The sequence below is a fragment of the Rhinolophus sinicus genome, linkage group LG02, assembly GCF_036562045.2.
Source record: "Rhinolophus sinicus isolate RSC01 linkage group LG02, ASM3656204v1, whole genome shotgun sequence".
NCBI classification, from domain to species: Eukaryota; Metazoa; Chordata; class Mammalia; order Chiroptera; family Rhinolophidae; genus Rhinolophus; species Rhinolophus sinicus.
The window spans coordinates 162,500,440-162,519,531 of NC_133752.1; the positions used below are offsets into that span (position 1 = coordinate 162,500,440).

The 19,092-nt window shown below is 41.0% G+C and overlaps 2 protein-coding genes across 18 annotated transcripts in view; one reads left to right on the plus strand and one right to left on the minus strand.

Moving 5' to 3' along the window:
• The window catches only part of PPFIBP1 (PPFIA binding protein 1), a 170,744-nt gene that overhangs the window by 87,212 nt on the left and 64,440 nt on the right, over positions 1-19,092 (minus strand). The window lies entirely within an intron of this gene.
• On the plus strand, positions 5,390-6,909 carry LG02H12orf71 (linkage group 02 C12orf71 homolog). The gene is made up of 2 exons (XM_019736086.2): positions 5,390-5,923; positions 6,472-6,909. The coding sequence occupies exons 1-2, from the start codon at positions 5,390-5,392 to the stop codon at positions 6,748-6,750; spliced, it is 813 nt and encodes a 270-aa protein (XP_019591645.2). The 3' UTR covers positions 6,751-6,909.

The window sequence follows — 19,092 nt, forward strand, 5'->3', positions numbered from 1 at the left end:
TTTCAGAATTGACAATTGACTACACTACTCAGCATGGCATCCTAAGAATGATGTGTCATTGCTACTTCTATGATGCCTTAGGGGGGAAAATCTGAGTGAATTAATATACGAGGTGTGATCAAACAATGCGGTAAATATTTAAATTTAAAAAAAAAATGTATTACAGTAAAAGACACATTGCTATCAACCGTCCTCAAAACACTCCTTCACGTCGAACACACTTATCCCATCATTCTTGTCACTTTCTCAAGCAGTTCTGGAAGTCCTCTTTTCGAGTGTTTTTAGTTGCACTATTGTGGCTGCCTTGATGTCCTGAATCGATTCAAAATGTTTACCTTTCATGGTCATTTTGACTTTGGGAAAGAGCCAGAAGTCGAACGGTGCCAGATCCAGTGAAAAGGTAGATGAGGACACACTGTCATGTTTTTATTTGACAGAAGTTGCGGTACCAGAAGCGATTTGTGACACAGAGCGTTGTCATGATGGAGGATGATTTACGGCATACTTTAAAACACACCTTCTCTCAGTCATAGCTCACACCTGACTGACTGCACCAAACAAGTTGCAACTTGTCACACACTGTTACTAAGGTTCAATACACCACTTCCCGTATTAAAGATCCCTGTCTTTCTGTTGGATGGCACTCGGCAGCAGCATTCACCGTATTTTGTGATCACCATGGGAAAGGCCCCATCTCACACATCGCTTCTGGTATGGCAACTTCTGTCAAATGAAGACATTACAATATATCCTCATCTACCTTATTCACTGGATCTGGCACCGTGTGACTTCTGGCTCTTCTCCACCGTCAAAATGATTCAGGACATTGAGGCAGCCACGTCACAACTTTTAGTACAACTAAAGACACTCACAAAAGGGAATTTCCAGAACTGCTTCAGAAAGTGGCAAGAATGATGGGATAAGTGTGTTCGAAGTGAGGGGGAGTATTTTGAGGGGGGTTAAAGGCAATGCGTCTTTTACTGTAATAATTTTAATTTAAACATTCACCATATATTTTTATCACACATCCTAAGGTATATCAAACTATTAACAGTGATTACTTTTTTTGCTGGGGCAGGAAAGAAGGGGAGTTTCAGAGACTTTCACTATTTGAATTGTATATTTTAGATGAAATATATGTGTATATACACGTATATAGAGACAGAGAGAAATATGGAGAAATGGTATAAATTAAACAATTTCAAGGTTTCTCTGAGGCTGCCCCCTTTTGAAGCTCTTTTATCTTTAAGATCACTCTAAACTCGAGCAGTTTAGGATGAAAAATAATTTTTTCCTACTTAAATGTTTACATTTATTTCAAAGTGTCCCATTTCCATGCGTAATGGTACCACATACGGCTTTCCTCTCACCTTCAGTCCAGCAGCATGGAAAGAAAGCTACTTCGGAATTCTTTTCTAGGCTCCCAGTGTTCTGGAAGGCAGTCACAGAGCTTTCATGGAAAGCCAGAGCGGAGAGGTCCAGATCTCATTATGCCCAAGAGGAAGCTGAATACTTATTTTACAGCTCATTTTAGTCTGCCCCAAATGTGGATGCCATTGTTTCGGGCCAGTCCTGTATACCACCTCTTCCGTGTAACTTAGAACACACTGTTCCACTTGAAGGAGTCTCTTTTAAGGAACCAGAATACGGGTTTGATTTTGGACTGGGTCAACTCTCGCAGGAATCTTCCAGGGAGGAGATGGGCAGTCAGCCTCTTGAGAGACAAGACTGTATACAAGGTAAGAATAAGGGCTTTGGAGCCAGACTACCTACACTTGAATCCAGGTTCTAGAGTTTATGCTCAGGGACTGTGGGCAAGTTAGATAACTGCTTTATGCCTTGGTTCCTTTGTAGGTAAAACAGAGCAAAAATAATGATACTTAATTGACTGGGTTGCTGTGAGAATTAAACAAACATGCAAAGTGCTTAGGACAGGACCTGGCATGTAGTAAGTGCTCCACAAATGCTAGGGAGTATCTTGCTCCTTCCTGACTTACACCTCCTGGGATTAACCTAGGTCTCCAATCACTCATGAGAGTTGTGAGCAGTCTGTGGCTGCTTGCCAGGTAGCCTCTGTTGGCTAGTACAGATGGTTTCTCCCCAACTCCAACTCTGCCTATTGCTTACATCACGCCATGGTAACTCCTGAACCAAAGCCACCTAAAACAGTCTTATTTAATAGCACCTAGAAATTTAAACCGGTACAACAGTGAAAAATCTGAAATCTGAGAGTCATAGGAAACTTTAAATGTAATATCATTTAATGAAAATAAAGACAGGAAAATATCTGGAAAAGATTTTAAGTAATTGATAGATTCCAATGAGATGAGGTTCCTTTAAGTCAGAATAGTGTTTCTCGGCTTTTTCCCTTTTCGTGTGTGTGTGTGTGTGTGTGTGTGTGTGTGTGTGTGTGTGTGTGTGTCTGTGGGTGTGTGTTGTGTGTGTGTTTAAAGCCATGCTTCTTTTTGATAAATATAAAAACCTCATGGTTTCTTTTAATGCTATTTGAAACTTGAAAATTTTTTAAATGTGACCAAAAGCAAATCTAAGCAATGTTAATTTAAGAATATGCTTTTTCAAAGTACACACACATTCCATCCCTAGGAAACTCTGAGTGGATGCCCTACACCCTTCCTGAGAATAACTGAATTGACCTAGAAACAGTGTCCCATAGCCTCAGTTTAGACCAGACTGGAGGTTGCTATAACTACACTGGCCACAGTAATTTTCTCATACAAAAGGGTTTTTTGGTTTAGTCTACTCGACTGAGAGCCTTCAATCCTACGTAAGGACCCACATTTGTCTTCAGAATCGCATGTCTGGGAACAATGAAAGATTTACCACCTTTACCCATGAAGTAACCACTGAGAACACTATGGCAGTGAATGCAAAGTGACCAGACTGTATCTCTGGGGAGCTATGATCTGACAGATCCCCCAATCATTTCATGATGTCATTGGGAAAGGAAGAGTAAATGACAGTGGCTAAAGGAAGGGCAGCCCGGAAGAGAGAAGGTTTGGTGAGCAGCAGGGATGCCCAGAGGAAGAAGAAAAACAAGCAAAGCTCCAATTCCAGCGGGACCACGGCATTTTATGTTATGGAAGAGCTTGGAGAACAAGGAGAACAAGGACAGAGATCCAGTTACAGAATTGGTATATTAAAAAAAAAAAAAAAAAAATGCAGGTTTCACCTCAGGAATAAGGCAGAATCCAAGCTGGAAAACTCAAAGAAGAAAATAGTGGTACTTAACAAACGATGCATTTCTCCAAATGTTTCCATATCCATCTTCACGTTTTTCCTTCTAATGTCATGGAATAACATACTCCTTTTATTACAACCAACCCATGGATCTGCCCATGCCATGGATCCTACCCTCACGTTCTCCAGGCGAAGCAGCCAACCTTTTATATTTTGAACCTCTCCCCCTGTATTGACTCCTTACCTTTTTCATTTGGGGGTGGGGGTGGAAACTAACCTTAACTCTATTTCCTCCTCTCACTTTCTCATTCAGACACTCCTAAAGTATAGTCTGTATTCACTGTTCCTACTTCCTCTCCCATTCATTGCTTAACCTAGTGCAAACCTACTGATTCCATTCTCTTTAAAGCCAACCAATAACATTCAGGCTGCCAAGTCCACTGGAAGCTTTATTTTGTTTTAACCAAGTCAAAGAGTTCAATATACTTTGAATTACATGGAAGAGTGCCTGATAAATGAACAATACCATCCAGCTACAAGCTTATAGGATAAAATTCAAGTTCTCTAACATGGGTGGAAGGGCTTCCATGATCTCACTGACCCCCGCTTGATCTCTCCACACAATTGGCTGTTTCTCACCTTGGTGACCTTACTTATGCTGTCCCCACTGCCTGCAAGTCACTCTTCCACCAGCTCTACCCCACCCATTTTACCTCACTAACTTCCACTCCCCCATAAACATGCAGATCAGAAGCAGTCTCCTCCAGGAGGCTTTTCCTGATACCTCTAACCCAGTCTCAACGCTGGCTGCACGAAGCACCTCCTTTTGTTCTCCCATGATGTTACTTTGAAGCTCTGTTGCTGCACTTTGCCTTATATTAGACTGTTTATGTCCATCTCACCAAATAGGCTCTAAATTCCCTTAAAATAGGAACCATCTTAGAGACCCACATGACAAGATGGAAGTAACCACCACTGCCTTGGTCCTTCAGCCCTCAAGAGGGGTCCTCTTCAGCCCAGGATGGTATGGGTACAGATTACTCTGCAAGCAATGGATAGCTCTTGTAGCTTTCTATCCCTTTTTGATAGTTCCATGTTTCTGACTATAACTTGGGTCCTTGTGTTGCCATGGTAACCAACTGTCCCAGAACACAGGCTTCTGGCAGTTGGACTTTTAGCCACTCAGATTCGGGATCTGAAGGATTTTGAACATCCCCAGTTTATGTGGGCAGCCACCGGAGCAGAGAATGACAGAGTCTGCAACGTGCACATGTGTGCATGCGTGTGTGCGTGTGTGCGTATGTATGTATTCTCCTTCCGCTGCCCCCAACCTACTTACATCATAGAAAAAGCTGGACAAAAAAGTGCCATCAGAGGGTGGGAGGATGGGCATCTAAATGATTGCAACCTTTCTGGAAAGCAATTTGGTATCAACTATCAGGAGACTTTAACATATTTGTGATCTTTGATCTATTAAATCCACATATCAGAATATAAAGGGAGAAAAAAAATTATTGACAAGGGGTTTACTGGAGATTTATTTATTAAAACAATAACCACCACCTAATGGACATTAATAAGAAAGTGGTTAAGAATGAGAGACTAGCCATGTACATATTTATTGCAGGTTATGCCATAAAATATAACAATCTGTTTCAACTGATGTGACATTCATATCCACGTATGTATGAGAATGTGTGTATCTGTATAAATATACATGTATAAATACATGTACATATTTTTTTAAAGGTTGTAAGGAAACCCACCAAAATGTTTTAATAATGGTTATCACTATCTCTGGGTAATGGGATCGTAGATATATTAATTTTCATCTTTATACTTTTTCATATTTTTCAAATTGTATACAATGTTCATTTTTCTTTTATAATACAACTTCTTTTAACTGGAGTAAGATGGATGACGTGAGGCATCAGATGGAGATGCTTAGTAGAGAGGGTTGTTATACAAAGAAACAGGTTTTTAAAAGGAGGGGGCTCTTTTGCCCTTCAATAGAGACTGCAAAATAGGATGAACTTCTATCAGAGTGAGATGGGTCAAAATAGAGAAAGGAATGGATAGTGTTATTGCTTAAGTACCAACACTCCCCTCTTCTTCTCACCAATCCCATCTATTTTTTTCTTTCTTTGGAAGATTCCTAAGATGAAGGAGACCATTTAAGCCTGTGAATTCCATGGCAGACTCATTCTCCAGCAGCGGCCGTGCTGACACTGAGGAGTGCAGCTCCGCATCAAACCTGAGCCTCTCTGTGGGTTATTACCCCTGTGAGGACACCTTCTCCTGTGAGCACACAATCTCCTGTGAAGACATGTCTTCCAAGGGTCCCTCAGTCCATTTAGTTCCTCCTATCCAAGGGACATGGCGGACCAAGAGTATAGGGAGACTCCTGGGGAGACAAGACCAAATTCAGGACGACCCAGAACAGTTTTGCAAACTAAGCATCACCCTGGCCTGGGATATTGATATGGGCTCTAACCATTCAGATTCCATCACTAATTGGGGTCTACATGGAGACAACCAGTGGATAGACCTGGATCCCAAAGAGAAGACACAACTGACTCTTAGCAAACTGGATGGTCTGGTGCAATGGCTTGAAAACGTTTTACAAAATCAGAAAGATGATGAAGATGATGAATCTGTGTTCCCTGAATCTGCTCACAAGGAGAATTTCCAGCTGCCCAGCAGCTCCCCTCCAGATACAGCTCAAGTCAGTCATCAAGAACATGATACTTGTCAAGATTCGCCCAAGTTCAACCGACCAGAATATGAAGACGTCATCCAATTTCCACAGATTCCTCCAAGGCTTCAGGACTATGAACTTGCCAAGGTGAGGACAGAGATGCCTCACAGGCAAGCAGGGGACAAGCCTAGTAGAGGGGCCGGAGCAGAACACATAGAGCACTGCTACCTGCTATGAAGGAGGGCAGGCCCCCTGGGTGTCTCAACACGGACAGGGGTGGGAGGAGGGTAACAGCAAGGAAAAGGGGTTGGGGTGGAGTTGGACGGAAATTATCAAGGAGCACTAAGGGAGAAAAGAGGATAAGTGAAGGCTAACAATTATGACAAAAAAAAAAAAAAAGTGTGTGTGTGTGTGTGAGAGAGAGAGAGAGAGAGAGAGAATTAGTGAGTTTTGAAACTTTGCATTTACAGTTGGGTTACTTTTGGTAAAAGGATTTGAGTCCAACAAATGGGTAAGTATTGATCCCATGTTGTCCAGACTACACATATCTAACTCATCATTCATTTCCGTGGCAGACGATAAGCCAGGCAACTGGCAGCCAAAGGACAAGCACTACAGAGACCTCCTCAGTCTCGTCAGATCTGCCAGAGGACAGCCATTCCAATACACAAGCCCTCTCCTGTCTGAACTTCAGGTGGGTCTTCCGCTGGCTAAGGCAGCATGTCCTCCCCTCATTTGGGGGAAGAGAGCACCCTGAGAAGGCCACAGAGTACCCCCATCGGCTGACACAAAAGAAAAGACTCTTTCACAGAAGCAAAAGAATCCAACCTCAAGAATCCCTCGAATTAGGATAAACTGTAGCGCCAGAATTTTTAACTTTCTGATAGCCTCTATTCTACAATCCCTGTGAGTTAATTTTTTTCCAATAAACAAAAAACACATTCCTGTTATCTATGTCTTCCTCTTCCAGCTCACCATCTTGACTCAGGCTGAAAGTATACAGGTTATCTAGAAGACTAAAACATATTCTTTGGGAATTTTAACACCTAACATGAAGGTGTTCTTTTTCTCTCCTCTCTCCTCTTTTTATTGTATTTTACCCTATTTTATAATTAACCGAAATCCCCGTTTTCAGAAGGATGTAGCACAACCCATCAGATTCCCAGGTTGGCCGTATGGTTTTAGTTGAACTTCTGATGCTCAAGCAAGTGGCAGCGGGTACTGAGTCACTCAGGAAGTGCTTCCATTGGCAGGGTTTCAGCAGTTCTGTACCTAGGGGACCTGACTAGTTCTAGCATGTGTTGCCTTGGCTATAAAATAAGTGGCCCACTTAGGAGGAATGTGAGAATTGGAAATGCTACTTAACCACTCTAAGCTTAACTTTCCTCATTCATGAGATAAGAATGATATCACATACCTCATAGGGTTGCTGTGACAATCAATGAGATAATATAAGCCCTTCACAAATATTATTATTGTTGTTGCTATTACTTTCCCGAGAAGCCTTGAACCAAGGGACATCCAAGAGTGAGAGTTTAAGAGTCAATTCTCATTGAAATATTCCCCACATAGAAGCAACATTTACCAAGTTATGGGTTTTAGATCTTGACTCAACCGAGTGCTCTCCCAGCCCATTCCCCAATACGCCCTCTGAAGTTCCTTCATAATTGTCATTAAACTTTCTTCTAAATATCAACTTCTTTGAAGAAGGCTGTATGTACTCACCCTTCTTGCTCTGATCTCTCCGTTAGTGTTATTAACTCACCTCCCACTACCATGCTCCTTACTCAAGAGCTCTTCTTCTTCACCTTTGCTACCATCCCATACAACCTTCAGAGTTCACGTGGTAAAGCATATGATTTTTGGTCTCAAATTCCTTCCCTCCCTCAATTTCAATTCCCTCATCCCCTTCCTTCTTCTCTTCCGTCCTTCCTTCCACAAATATTTAGTGCATAGGAGAGCCACATACTTTCCTGACTTACCAAAAATAAAAATAAAAAATCAATCTTTGGGCTCAAGTGGTTCATTATTTAAGAGATAAAGCCATGTAAACATATGACTATAAAAGGGTATGGGTAAGAATACAGTCTTATGAGGTACACACTGGATATTAAAGAAGGTTGATTTTAAAAGGTTTCATATAAGAGTTTCCTTGAGTTACAACTGTGGTTAGTTTAAGGTGAAAGACTTTAAGCCACTGGATAAACTAGTATGGAGTTAAGGTGTACAACTTCAGCTGCTTATATGTGAGAGACAGTGGAGATGATACTGCCCAAGGAAAGATAACACAATGAGGGGGAGGAGATGCAAGGAGAGGCCCTCTTAACTATATATGCTCCTGGTCACACACCCTGAGTCTCTTCACAGCCAGACTCCTCACTGTACCTACCTTTCTCAGAACATCTTCCCATTCGACTAGCTCACTGGAACATCCTCCTTCACTTGCTCTTTGACTTCAACGCTTTGAGTCCCATTATCACACTTGTCCCACAATGTTCATTCACTTCCTTCCAGAGCGCCCCCTATGCACTTCCTTCCCAAACTGTGGCCTATCCACCACAGCGACGTAGCTACATTCACAGTGCCTTGCTCTCTTCTTCTCCCAGGTCTTCTTTTACTCTATACTCACCGGATTCTCCAGCAGGACATTCTTGCTTCTCATAAGGACCAACACACAAAACACACGATTACCCTTTCCATTCCCTGGAGAATCCCACCCCCACAACCTGCCTTCTCAAGTCTCCCCATTGCCTGGGGAACTGGAAGATTGCACTCTAGGGTTCATATGAGGCCAAGACTGATCTTTCCAGGTAAAGTTGACTATGCCCTTCCTTCAACTGTCCCCCAGTCCCGACCCTGCCACACTCACACGGTGACTTGTACATTTCAGCTATCTTTACTACTTCACCTGTACTGGACTCTGATCTCTTGAGGGCAAACACCAGGTCTTAGTTCCCTTTTACTGTAAGATCCTAATGGTCTCAGGTACAGTCTCTGTCTCTGTATACTTTTTTAAATGATTTGAATATATCCTATTTCTCTGAATTTTTTTCCTTAAATACACTGCTTGAAGTCAGAATTGGGGGCAGGGCAGGAAGAAGAGAAAATGACAATCTGTGAAAGGTCAAATGAGGTGGTGGCCTACAGACTGAAAAACCTAGGACCTGAGGAATTTAGCAACTAATTTTCAAATTTAATTTAACAAATATACATGGAGCTTTAATGTTGCTTTAGACTAGACACTAAGTATGCCTACAAGAAAGAGGACATCTCCTTCTATCATGTCACGTGTAGCCAGAGTTTTACTGTTATTTTAATTCTTTGTCTGATAATATGTCAAGCACAAGAAAAATCTGAACTAAAATGAACTATGTTTAAAGCTTGCCCACACTAAAGAACAAGCCTGGTTCATTAGTAAGATTCCTGACATACTGATGTTTATTTTTCAGTGTTGTCCAAACCTGCTTGACAGGAATGAACCTACCGCTAAGATTCAAGTCATGTAATTTACAAACCTTTACAAGAAATATTCTTTGTGAAGAATTAGAATTCTAGGCTAGCCCAGTGGCTCAGGCGGTTGGAGCTCCATGCTCCTAATGCCGAAGGCTGCTGGTTCAATTCCTACATGGGCCAGTGCCAGATGGCTCAGTTGGCTGGAGCACAGGCTCTCAACCACAATGGTGCCGGTTCTACTCCAGCAAAGGATGGTGGGCTGTGCCCCCTGCAACTAACAACAGCAACTGGACCTGGAGCTGATCTGCGCTCTCCACAACTAAGATTGAAAGGACAACAACTTGACTTGGAAAAGTCCCGGAAGTAGACACTGTTACCCAATAAAGTCCTGTTCCCCTTCCCCAATAAAATCTTAAAAAAGAATTAGAATTCTAAATATCCTTTGGAGTTGTTATGCTACATCTCAGAAAGCGAGTCAAATGTTTAAAAACAGGAAATACACATATCTCAGTACGTCCTTTCTTCATTACGGTTTCAAATATACTGCAAAGCTATTAGCTGCATGCCAACTATGAGCAGGTTCTCTGCTTTGTGTCACATACATGGGACTGGGCCTGGGGGGGGCCCACTAACACATCAACAGGACTGAGAACTGGTGGTGGTCATAGGCACGAGCTCTATTGTAACATCAAGCCTCTCATAGAAGTATCGTACTCACCAGGCACGTGCTAATCTAATTAACCAGTAAGTTTGGGGATCCACTGTCTCAAGAATGAAAACTAAAATCATTCAAGTGAATTGCTCAACCTTGAAACCCGTAAAGCTCAGCTTCTTGATCAGGGAGGAATTGCCCTAAATAATCACCTTCTAGAATCTACAACAACACAGTAATATAAGCCAGAACTACAGTGTAAAAACTTACCACGTAAATGGAGGGAGTATTCAGCTCTCGCCAAACACAGAATTGGAATAGGCTACCGTAAATTTTATAGACCACCCCACGCGAAGCCTATATTCTTACTCAGCAGGATCCCAATGAGAAAATGGTGCATTAACGTACCATGCCAGCAAAACAGAGGAAAATTAGTTTTCCAGACTTAAAGGATACAATGTGAAAATGTATGGTTTTGGAGGATGCACAGGTCCAGGTCTACCTATCACAAAAATAGTGTTCAAAATCCTCTTCCAAAATAATGAAAAGAAAAAGGAAGCAAATTACCATGTTTCCCGAAAATAAGACCTAGCCGGACAATCAGCTCTAATGCGTCTTTTGGAGCAAAAATTATTATAAAACCCGGTATTACATTATATTATACCCAGTATCATATCATATCATATCATATCATATCATATCATATCATGTCATGTCATGTGATATGATATGATATCCGGTATCATATCATATTATATTATTATTATCTTGTATTGTATTGTACTGTATTATATAAGATCATCTTATATTATAGTAAAATAAGACCAGGTCTTACATTAATTTTTGCTCTAAAAGACACATTAGAACAGATTGTCCGGCTAGGTCTTATTTTCGGGGCAACACGGTATAAATAAAGACTGCCTGGTAAGGTCCTTACCCCAATATTTAAGAACTGTTTTGTTTAGGTAGGATGGATAGTTAAGTGCTTCAAAAATAAACATCTTTTCATTATGAATGGCAAGTGGGGAAACTTATGTGGCATGAAGGACACTCTCTAAATTCAAGATGAATGGGTGGGTTTTATATTGCATTGCCTGAAGTCAACCTTTTTCCTACTACTCCTTCATACCCCAACAAAGAGAACTCTCTGTTTTCAAAAGTGAAATAAGATCTTCATCAGATGCCAGGGAGTCACTGAGTGAGCCAGTCAGGAGCAGACTAAGTATAAAAAGACTTAGGATAAATTCCCAAAAGGATTATAAGCCTAAATGAAGAAATCCCCCTACTAAACAATTTCTGTTATTATCCCCCCTTGCAAAAGGATTCCATGGTTTTGATGCCCATTGGATGTCAATCTAATATGCCTTACAAAGGACTGCTTCCGAGTCATTTTCAAGTACTACGACAAACATCAAATACCTTTTTAGATTGTGGTTGTTAAGGGAAAATTTATCTCATTATTATTGAATTCTCTTGGTGTAGAAGGAAGTAAGAATGGCAATTTGTTTTTCCTCATCTACATCAGTAAAGATTTATTATTTAAGTGCAAATCCCCAAAACTGTCCCGGAACTTTCCTACACACACACTCACAAGGTAAAAGAAAACACTTTGCATATTTTAAATATTAACAAATATTTGGACAGTTGTTTTTCAGTTTCACCTTCATCTACTCCTCTGCCATCTGTCTATGGGGACTAGATTTTTCCCCCCCAAACAGAGATGGGGATATAAAGGAAAACTTTTCTCCAGTAAAGTGACTTCAAAAATTCAGTGAGCACTATATTACAACCACCAGCATGACAACTGATTCACATTAGGATTAAAAATGAATCCTAAAACCTCTCAGTGAATGACTGACTGAGAACAAGATATGCTTAAGGTCTCCAAGAATTACCCCACAGATTACTTATCAGTTATCAAGGAGATTAGGTACCTTTACAATGGAGAGGTCCAGTGAACACCAACTTATTAACCAAGTGATTAAATTAAGCTTAACCAACATCATATGTACCTTCTGAGGAGAAGCAGTATATTCTAGCTAGCAATGTTCAACCTAAATCTAATCATTAGGAAACCAAATCAGATGAACCCAGCTTGAAAGACATACTTCCAGATAACTGTCTTAGACTTTTCGAACATGTTAACATCATAAACTACCAAATAAGAAAAAACAAAAAAGGCAGAGAGATAAGACAGTTCATAAAAAACAAAAAAACTAAAGAAACACCAATAGCTATTTATAATCCTTGATTGAATCCTTGATCACATCTACAAAACTATAATAGAAGGTTTTTTTAACAGTTGGAAAGATCTGACTATGGACTGTACATGAGATATTTTGAAATGGTCCAGGAAAAAAATATAAACTAGAGAGAAAATGGGAAAGCAAAGATAAGAACAATATCAAGAAACACTCCAGTAAGCAAGAAATCAGATCTCTACTATTAAAATAAAGTATTACATTTGCTATAACTTGTGATAGAAATACCTTAAAAGATGTATATAATTTAAAACATGAAAATTTTTACTGTAAACAAAACTAGGGTATTGTTTTGATTTCTCAAATGATATAACCTGGGCAATTCTTAATCTGCATTCATTCATTCATCCTGCCAACGGCCTTTGGATTCACCAACAGCTGCAAGAAATTTTCGGTCTCATGGGTTACTAAATGTTCATCCCATAAGTCCCTCTAACTGTACAAAAACAAGTTGGTCCAGTTGAAAGCAGATTGGCATCTAGGCATTTTTCAAAAACATTTCAGATTTCAGGAGTTTATTTCGCTTTTGTTGAAATTTAAAAGAATACTTTTTGCCCAATGGAGAGATAAAATAGCCTCTCTGCCCTCAAATTATCACAAGTTTCAAGGCCCAGCTATCTCATGTTTACCTTCAAAAAAACTTCTCATTTTCTCTGTTTCTCACAAATCAGGAACAGCTTGCCATTTATAATACTAATTCCTGCAAGTTGTTTTGACATTTCTTTTTGAGTGGTGCCAGATTGCTCTGCTTCTTCCAACCTAAGCAGCAGCATAAGCATAAAGTCACTGCATAATGCATTGAACATACTGGAGGACTTCTGAGAGCAAAAGAGGGTGATACTACAGTCTTTATTAATCTTTTTTGGTGCATACTCCTTATATAATTAAAGCTGTAGATTTTTTCTTAAACAAATGCACACATTCATACTCGTTATTTACTAAACACTTTGCAAACAAGTCATAAAGTTCAGTATCCCTGAATCCTCCCTTCAATCCTAGGTTCAAAACACAAGTTCTTAAAGAAGACTTCCTGGCTTCCAATCCAAGGTCTACCACTGGTTTGCTGTGGATCCTGGGAAAGTTACTTAACCTCTCTGGGCTTTCAATCTATAAAATGTTATACTAATAGTACTAACCTGAAAGTGTTGTGGTGAGGATTTCGTATAAGTGCTTGGCATACAGTAAGCACTTACAAATTTTAGCTGCTGCGAGTTGCTGATCATGTACTTCCTTGTTTTAAAAATCTGCCATGGCTCCTAATGACTACAGAATTTAGTCCAAGCAGAATGCCATCAAATCTCTCTACAGTAGGATCCTGATGTACTTGTCCAGTCTTATTTTGCCGTGCTCCCCTCTTGACCGTCACCTCCTTGCAGTACTTGTCCCTGCTGTTGCTTCCTATACGTTCTTGCCTCAGTGCCTTTGCTTATACTGTTCCCTCTCCTTGGAACGGCCCTAATCATGTTACTTCTTCAGTTTGCCCTGCTACTACCTACTTCCAAATGACCCTTCAAGTCTCAGGTCAAATTCAAGTGCTTCTACAGAACTGAGCAGGCTGGAAATCATCTCACCTTCCTTTGTGCTACCATAGCACTAACTGTAGTAAGTACATATTTTAATCCTCTTTTATAGAACTGTGCTTCCGTGTCTTTGTCTCTTACTAGACAAAAGCTCCTGTGTTCTGCTTATCTTTTATGCTCCAAAGCCCCTGACCCTGTTTCTTGTACACAGAAGCTCCATGATAAATCCTGGGTGAAATAAATGGTTAATCTGCAGGAAATAATTAAATTGATAATATCTGAAATTGAATTTCCTCTCATATAAAATTTAACTAGCTTCTGCTTTAATTAAGTCTAGTCCCTGGATGTTTACATTGTGGGCCAGGGAGCGTAGCACAGAGTAGATGTTCCCTGGGTGGAAAACCTGAGTTGTATACAACAGACAAAGCTAATTAACAAAAGAACAGCCACATCTTTCTACTTGTCTGTACTCAGAAACTGATATTCTATTCCCTTTTTTATTTAAAAAACATTATTTTAGAGCCTTCACATTTCTACACTGTCCAGAAGTTTAGATTCATTCACTGATTCAAATACATTTACTGAACATTAACATGCTAGAGGTTGCACAGAGATGAGACTAATAGACCCTTCATACTGGTGGGGGAGGCATGCATTTCACCAGACACAGCACAAAGACAGTAATTTGAGCTACAGCTGCAAGGAAGACCTGGGAGAAGGAAGGAGGAGACTGGCAGAGGGAACAGCCTATGCTAAGGCCAGAAGTCCTACAAGGCATGCCTTGAAAACAATGACCAGTCCAGTTTAGCTGAAGCAGAAGGTGTACTTCAGTACTTCCCAGGCCCAGCTCTGATACCCTCCATGCTGCACCAATTCCGAGACACTACTGTTTTTGACAATTAGTAAGCATTTACATGAGTTAATTTAATGAATACAGTAGACAGGAAATGTTCTAAGCTGAAAAGATGCATCAGACTCCTAAGGTGCCCTGAAATGGACTGTAGGGCATCACAAGAACATTTCTCCTTACTCTTTCTTTCATTCATTCATTTAGTGTTTATGTACTCGCTGAGGTCCCACTATGTCCTGGCCATTATAATCCTTCATGCCAAGGACTTAGGGCTACACAAGATATTGCTCCTATTCTCTAGATGTTCTAATCCTGGTAGTGTTAACTGTCATTTGTTTGACAACAGGAATTTCTAATTGGACTAGTTCTCCTTGACAATATCCATCTTACATGAGGCCATTTACAAATGTGGTAACTCATTTCTACCTTCAACGATTAGCTTGCTACCTGAACTGTAGAGCTGGGCTGAGGATGGTTCCTGCTACAATGAAGGGATTACTTTGCATACATTAGACAGTAGGTATCTGTGAGCTTGCTCACTCACTAAAATTTATTCATAACCCTAAAATCAATACTAGAGGTGCTTTCACGGTCATTCACAGACATGCACAGAGTAGGAAAAAAACTGAGTTGCCCGTGCATACGGTCCCAGCTGAGGTCCCAGCATGTGTTAGAAAAGCCTTGATCAGGCATGAGTTATAGTGCTGTGATCCTGAACTCAACATGAATGAATCAACAATATTAAATAATGTGCCTATAAACAGAAACAAGGTTAGGTATTCATCAGTTGAGAAAATGTGACAAAGATTCACAGGAACCTAAACCTGCCCCACCCCACCCCCCCACCCAGGAGCAATGGCTCAATATTCACTAACTCAGTATTCACCGAGACTTTAGAGAATATAACTACAACAAAATAACAAGAATCGACTATACTATATCAGTTCAAGAGTGCAAAGAACCAGCTGTAACACACTGATTTTTTTCAGCTCTACCTTCTGAGGATTGATTCAAGGAGGGCCACAAAGTGAGGAAACAGAAATTACTTTCTGGATCCTGCAACTCCTCAGTAGAATTAGCCAGTATTTTCTGTCCCTCTAGAATCACTCAGGTACCGCTTTGCAAAGAAGTGCTTGATGATCTGCTGACAAACAAGGGAAAGAAAGAGAAGAGGTCAACAAGCCAAGGGCTGCAGTGGGTCAGTGTAAATGGGTGTTAGGAGGTGTTCCTGCTGTCTCCTGGGAAAGGTCTTATGCTAGAAGTTCTGCTACTCCTTGAGGGCCACTTATTTCCTGCCTGATACTTGGTTTTTAATTACCCGAACAACACGGGATGCCCAATCTGGGTGCAAGGCCTCTGACAGGTGTGTGATGTGCCCGACTTCAGGCAAAACCAATTTAGACCCCAAAGTCAAAAAGCCCACTTTTCTAAGCAAATAATACACTCTTTAATTTCTAAAAATGTACAAACAACAAGACAATTTTTTTTTCCCCAAGTCAAGTTGTTGAACTTTCAATCTTAGTTGTGGAGGGTGCCGTTCAACTTCAAATTGTTGTCCTTTCAGTCTTAGTTGTGGAGGGCGCAGCTCAGCTCCCGGTCCAGTTGCCGTTGCTAGTTGCAGGGGGCACAGCCCACCATCCCTTGCGGGAGTCCAACCGGCAACCTTGTGGTTGAGAGGACGCATGCTCCAACCAACTGAGCCATCCGGGAGCTCAGTGGCAGCTCAGCTCAAGGTGCCATGTTCAATCTTTAGTTGCAGTGTGTGCTGCCCACCATCCCTTGCGGGACTCAAGGAATCAAACTGGCAACCTTGCGGTTGAGAGCCCGCGCTCCAAACAACTAAGCCATCTGGAAGCTCAGTGGCAGCTCAGCTCAAGGTGCCATGTTCAATCTTACTTGCAGGAGCGGAGCCCACCATCCCTTGCAGGACTCGAGGAATTGAACTGGCAACCTTGTGGTTGAGAGCCCACTGGCCCATGTGGGAATCGAACCAGCAGCCTTTGAAGTTAGGAGCACAGAGCTCCCACCGCCTGAGCCACGGGGCCGGCCCAACAAGACAATTTTAATCCCACCAGATCACATCCTAAATTTCTGAAAATGCCTCAGGACACATGTTTCCCTTTGTGAAAGTCAACCTCCTCAAGGAGGAAACACCTCCAAACATTAGTGTACCACGAGTACTGGAAGCCAGCTCCCATGCTCCAGGAATTCCATACACTAGGACCCGCAGCATTAACAGAGGGGTCCATCCAGGGTCTTCTTGACTCCCTCCCGAGGTTCAGATGGTGTTGATTTGTTGAACAAAACAGGCATCCAGTTAAAGATCCCTTGAAAAGCTTCCAAGCAGGACGAGAGGCCAAAGCAAGAAGGAGGAACAGCTAATCAGAAATCAAGGGCAAGAAAAGCTGGATCCAAAATAAATATGGTGCAAAATGCCCAGAATAGCCCAGAAAGACAGCTGATGACCTTTTCTTCTAAAATCTCTTAATATCACAGTATCAAATGGCCTATGTATCTAAAGCCAAGCACATAACTACTACCAATAAGGTAAAGGAATACATTTAAACCAAGCATAGGAACAAGCAAAGCTGATGATACAATGACAACTTGTATTTTGAAATACAAACTAAACCACAGAAGACATACAATTATTGTACTATACTTAGGAGTCAGTCATTGGCGAAGGATTACACCTCAGTTCAAGGTAATGGTCACAGGAAGCTTTCAAGGCTAGTTCAAGTCTGAAAGCTACATAATTTCTCAAGAGATAGCATATATTAATTTTTGCTTCACGACTAAATGAAACCTGCTACAATGGCTATAAATTGCCACACCCCTAATTTAAGTTTCCCCTTGGTTGAATCAGCTCTGGGCTGTGATTTGACAAGGAGACAACAGTATTATGGTGTGCAAGGAACACAGAACACACCCTGGGGACCCAACCTCATTTCTCCGATTATGATGCACAAAGCCCCGAGCTACTGCTAAATAATGGATTGAAGAACTACTGAAATCCCTTTTCAAATCCCTTCTCTCAGTTCTTCACTCCCAAAGAAATGGAGACTCTTGGCTAACTGAAATTCTGTTTCCAAAACCTTGATTTCCCCCAAAATATCATAATATTAAATCATAGATCCACTAAATGAGATTCCCTTGAACCCTCTTCTTCCTTCTTAAAAAACTGCTGAGAGTACATAACGAAGGGCTATCAGCGATGGTAAAGCCTAATTAAATGTATAAATTCATGGCAACTTGAGAGAAAAACATACCACCTGTACAGTTATAGAGCTAGTGTGTGTGCTACACACACACACCATGTTTTGATTATTTATTTGCTAAATGTGTAAACATTTCTTTTCTCTCTGTCTACAATACACACTTGCACATCTGTATTAAAGAGGGGGAAAAATTAAAGTCACTGACTGCCAATTTCCTAAGAAGTAAGGAGAAAACAAAGCAACCAAGAATAAAGACTGCTATGGCTTTGGCAAGATGAGCAAGTAGCTTCAGCAGCCCTCAAATTCCATCCACACCCTCACACACAAAAGAAGCATCTGCTCAAAGGAATGGCTCTACAAGCCCAACGACATCTCCATTCACTCGATTATAAAGGTGATTCCAGATATCTCGTAGGAGAGGGAAGGATTACTAGAGGGGGAAAAATGCAATGGAAAATCTTGTGTAAGGTTCATGATGAAAAGAAATTCGTTTATGCATTGTCTCAAGTTATAATGAACCAATGAAGCACAAGATAAATCACCTATGTGACACACGATTCCAAGCAAGATGGCCATCCCCAAGGAGTATTTTCAGAATTTTTAGTATGAATTGCCTGGAATAAAGAACATTTGGTGCATAAAAGGCAGTCAAGAGTAAGAAATTTCAATATCCATAGAATAAAGTAATAAAAGCTGCAAGAAAGGTACGGAGAAAAGGGCACAAAGGGACAGAGCTATGGTGGATGCTGTTATTGGGGGATGACATTATCCGGCAGCTAGGAACTGCCAGCTTCGAAACCACTACACGACCAGGTGGAGTGATAGGCAGGCACACCTGAGTAATGACCTGGACCGTCCCACGGCCTAATGAGGAGAAGGCAGTGATGAAGCTGGACAAGAGGCCCCGCCTCTTTCTTATGCCTATGTCCGTTCAGCTTCAAAAGCAGGGTGACCAGATAGCTTTCACTACCATCAGCTGTGATCTCAAGAACCATGAGCCTGTTGGAAAAATTAGGGTGCTGCCTTTACTCTGAGACAAATGATATTTTTCCTATTTGCCAGTTGCCAGAACATCTAAATGACTAGAAGTACAAATATTCCAAGGTTTGTAGTTTACTTTAATTCTTTCCTATATGTCTTCCTGTGTCAGCTTCATGCAGATACCCCAGAGTGTAAGAGGATAGAGGTTAGAACTTAAAAGTAATTTTTAAGTGATAACACTATTTGATATTTACTCTTATT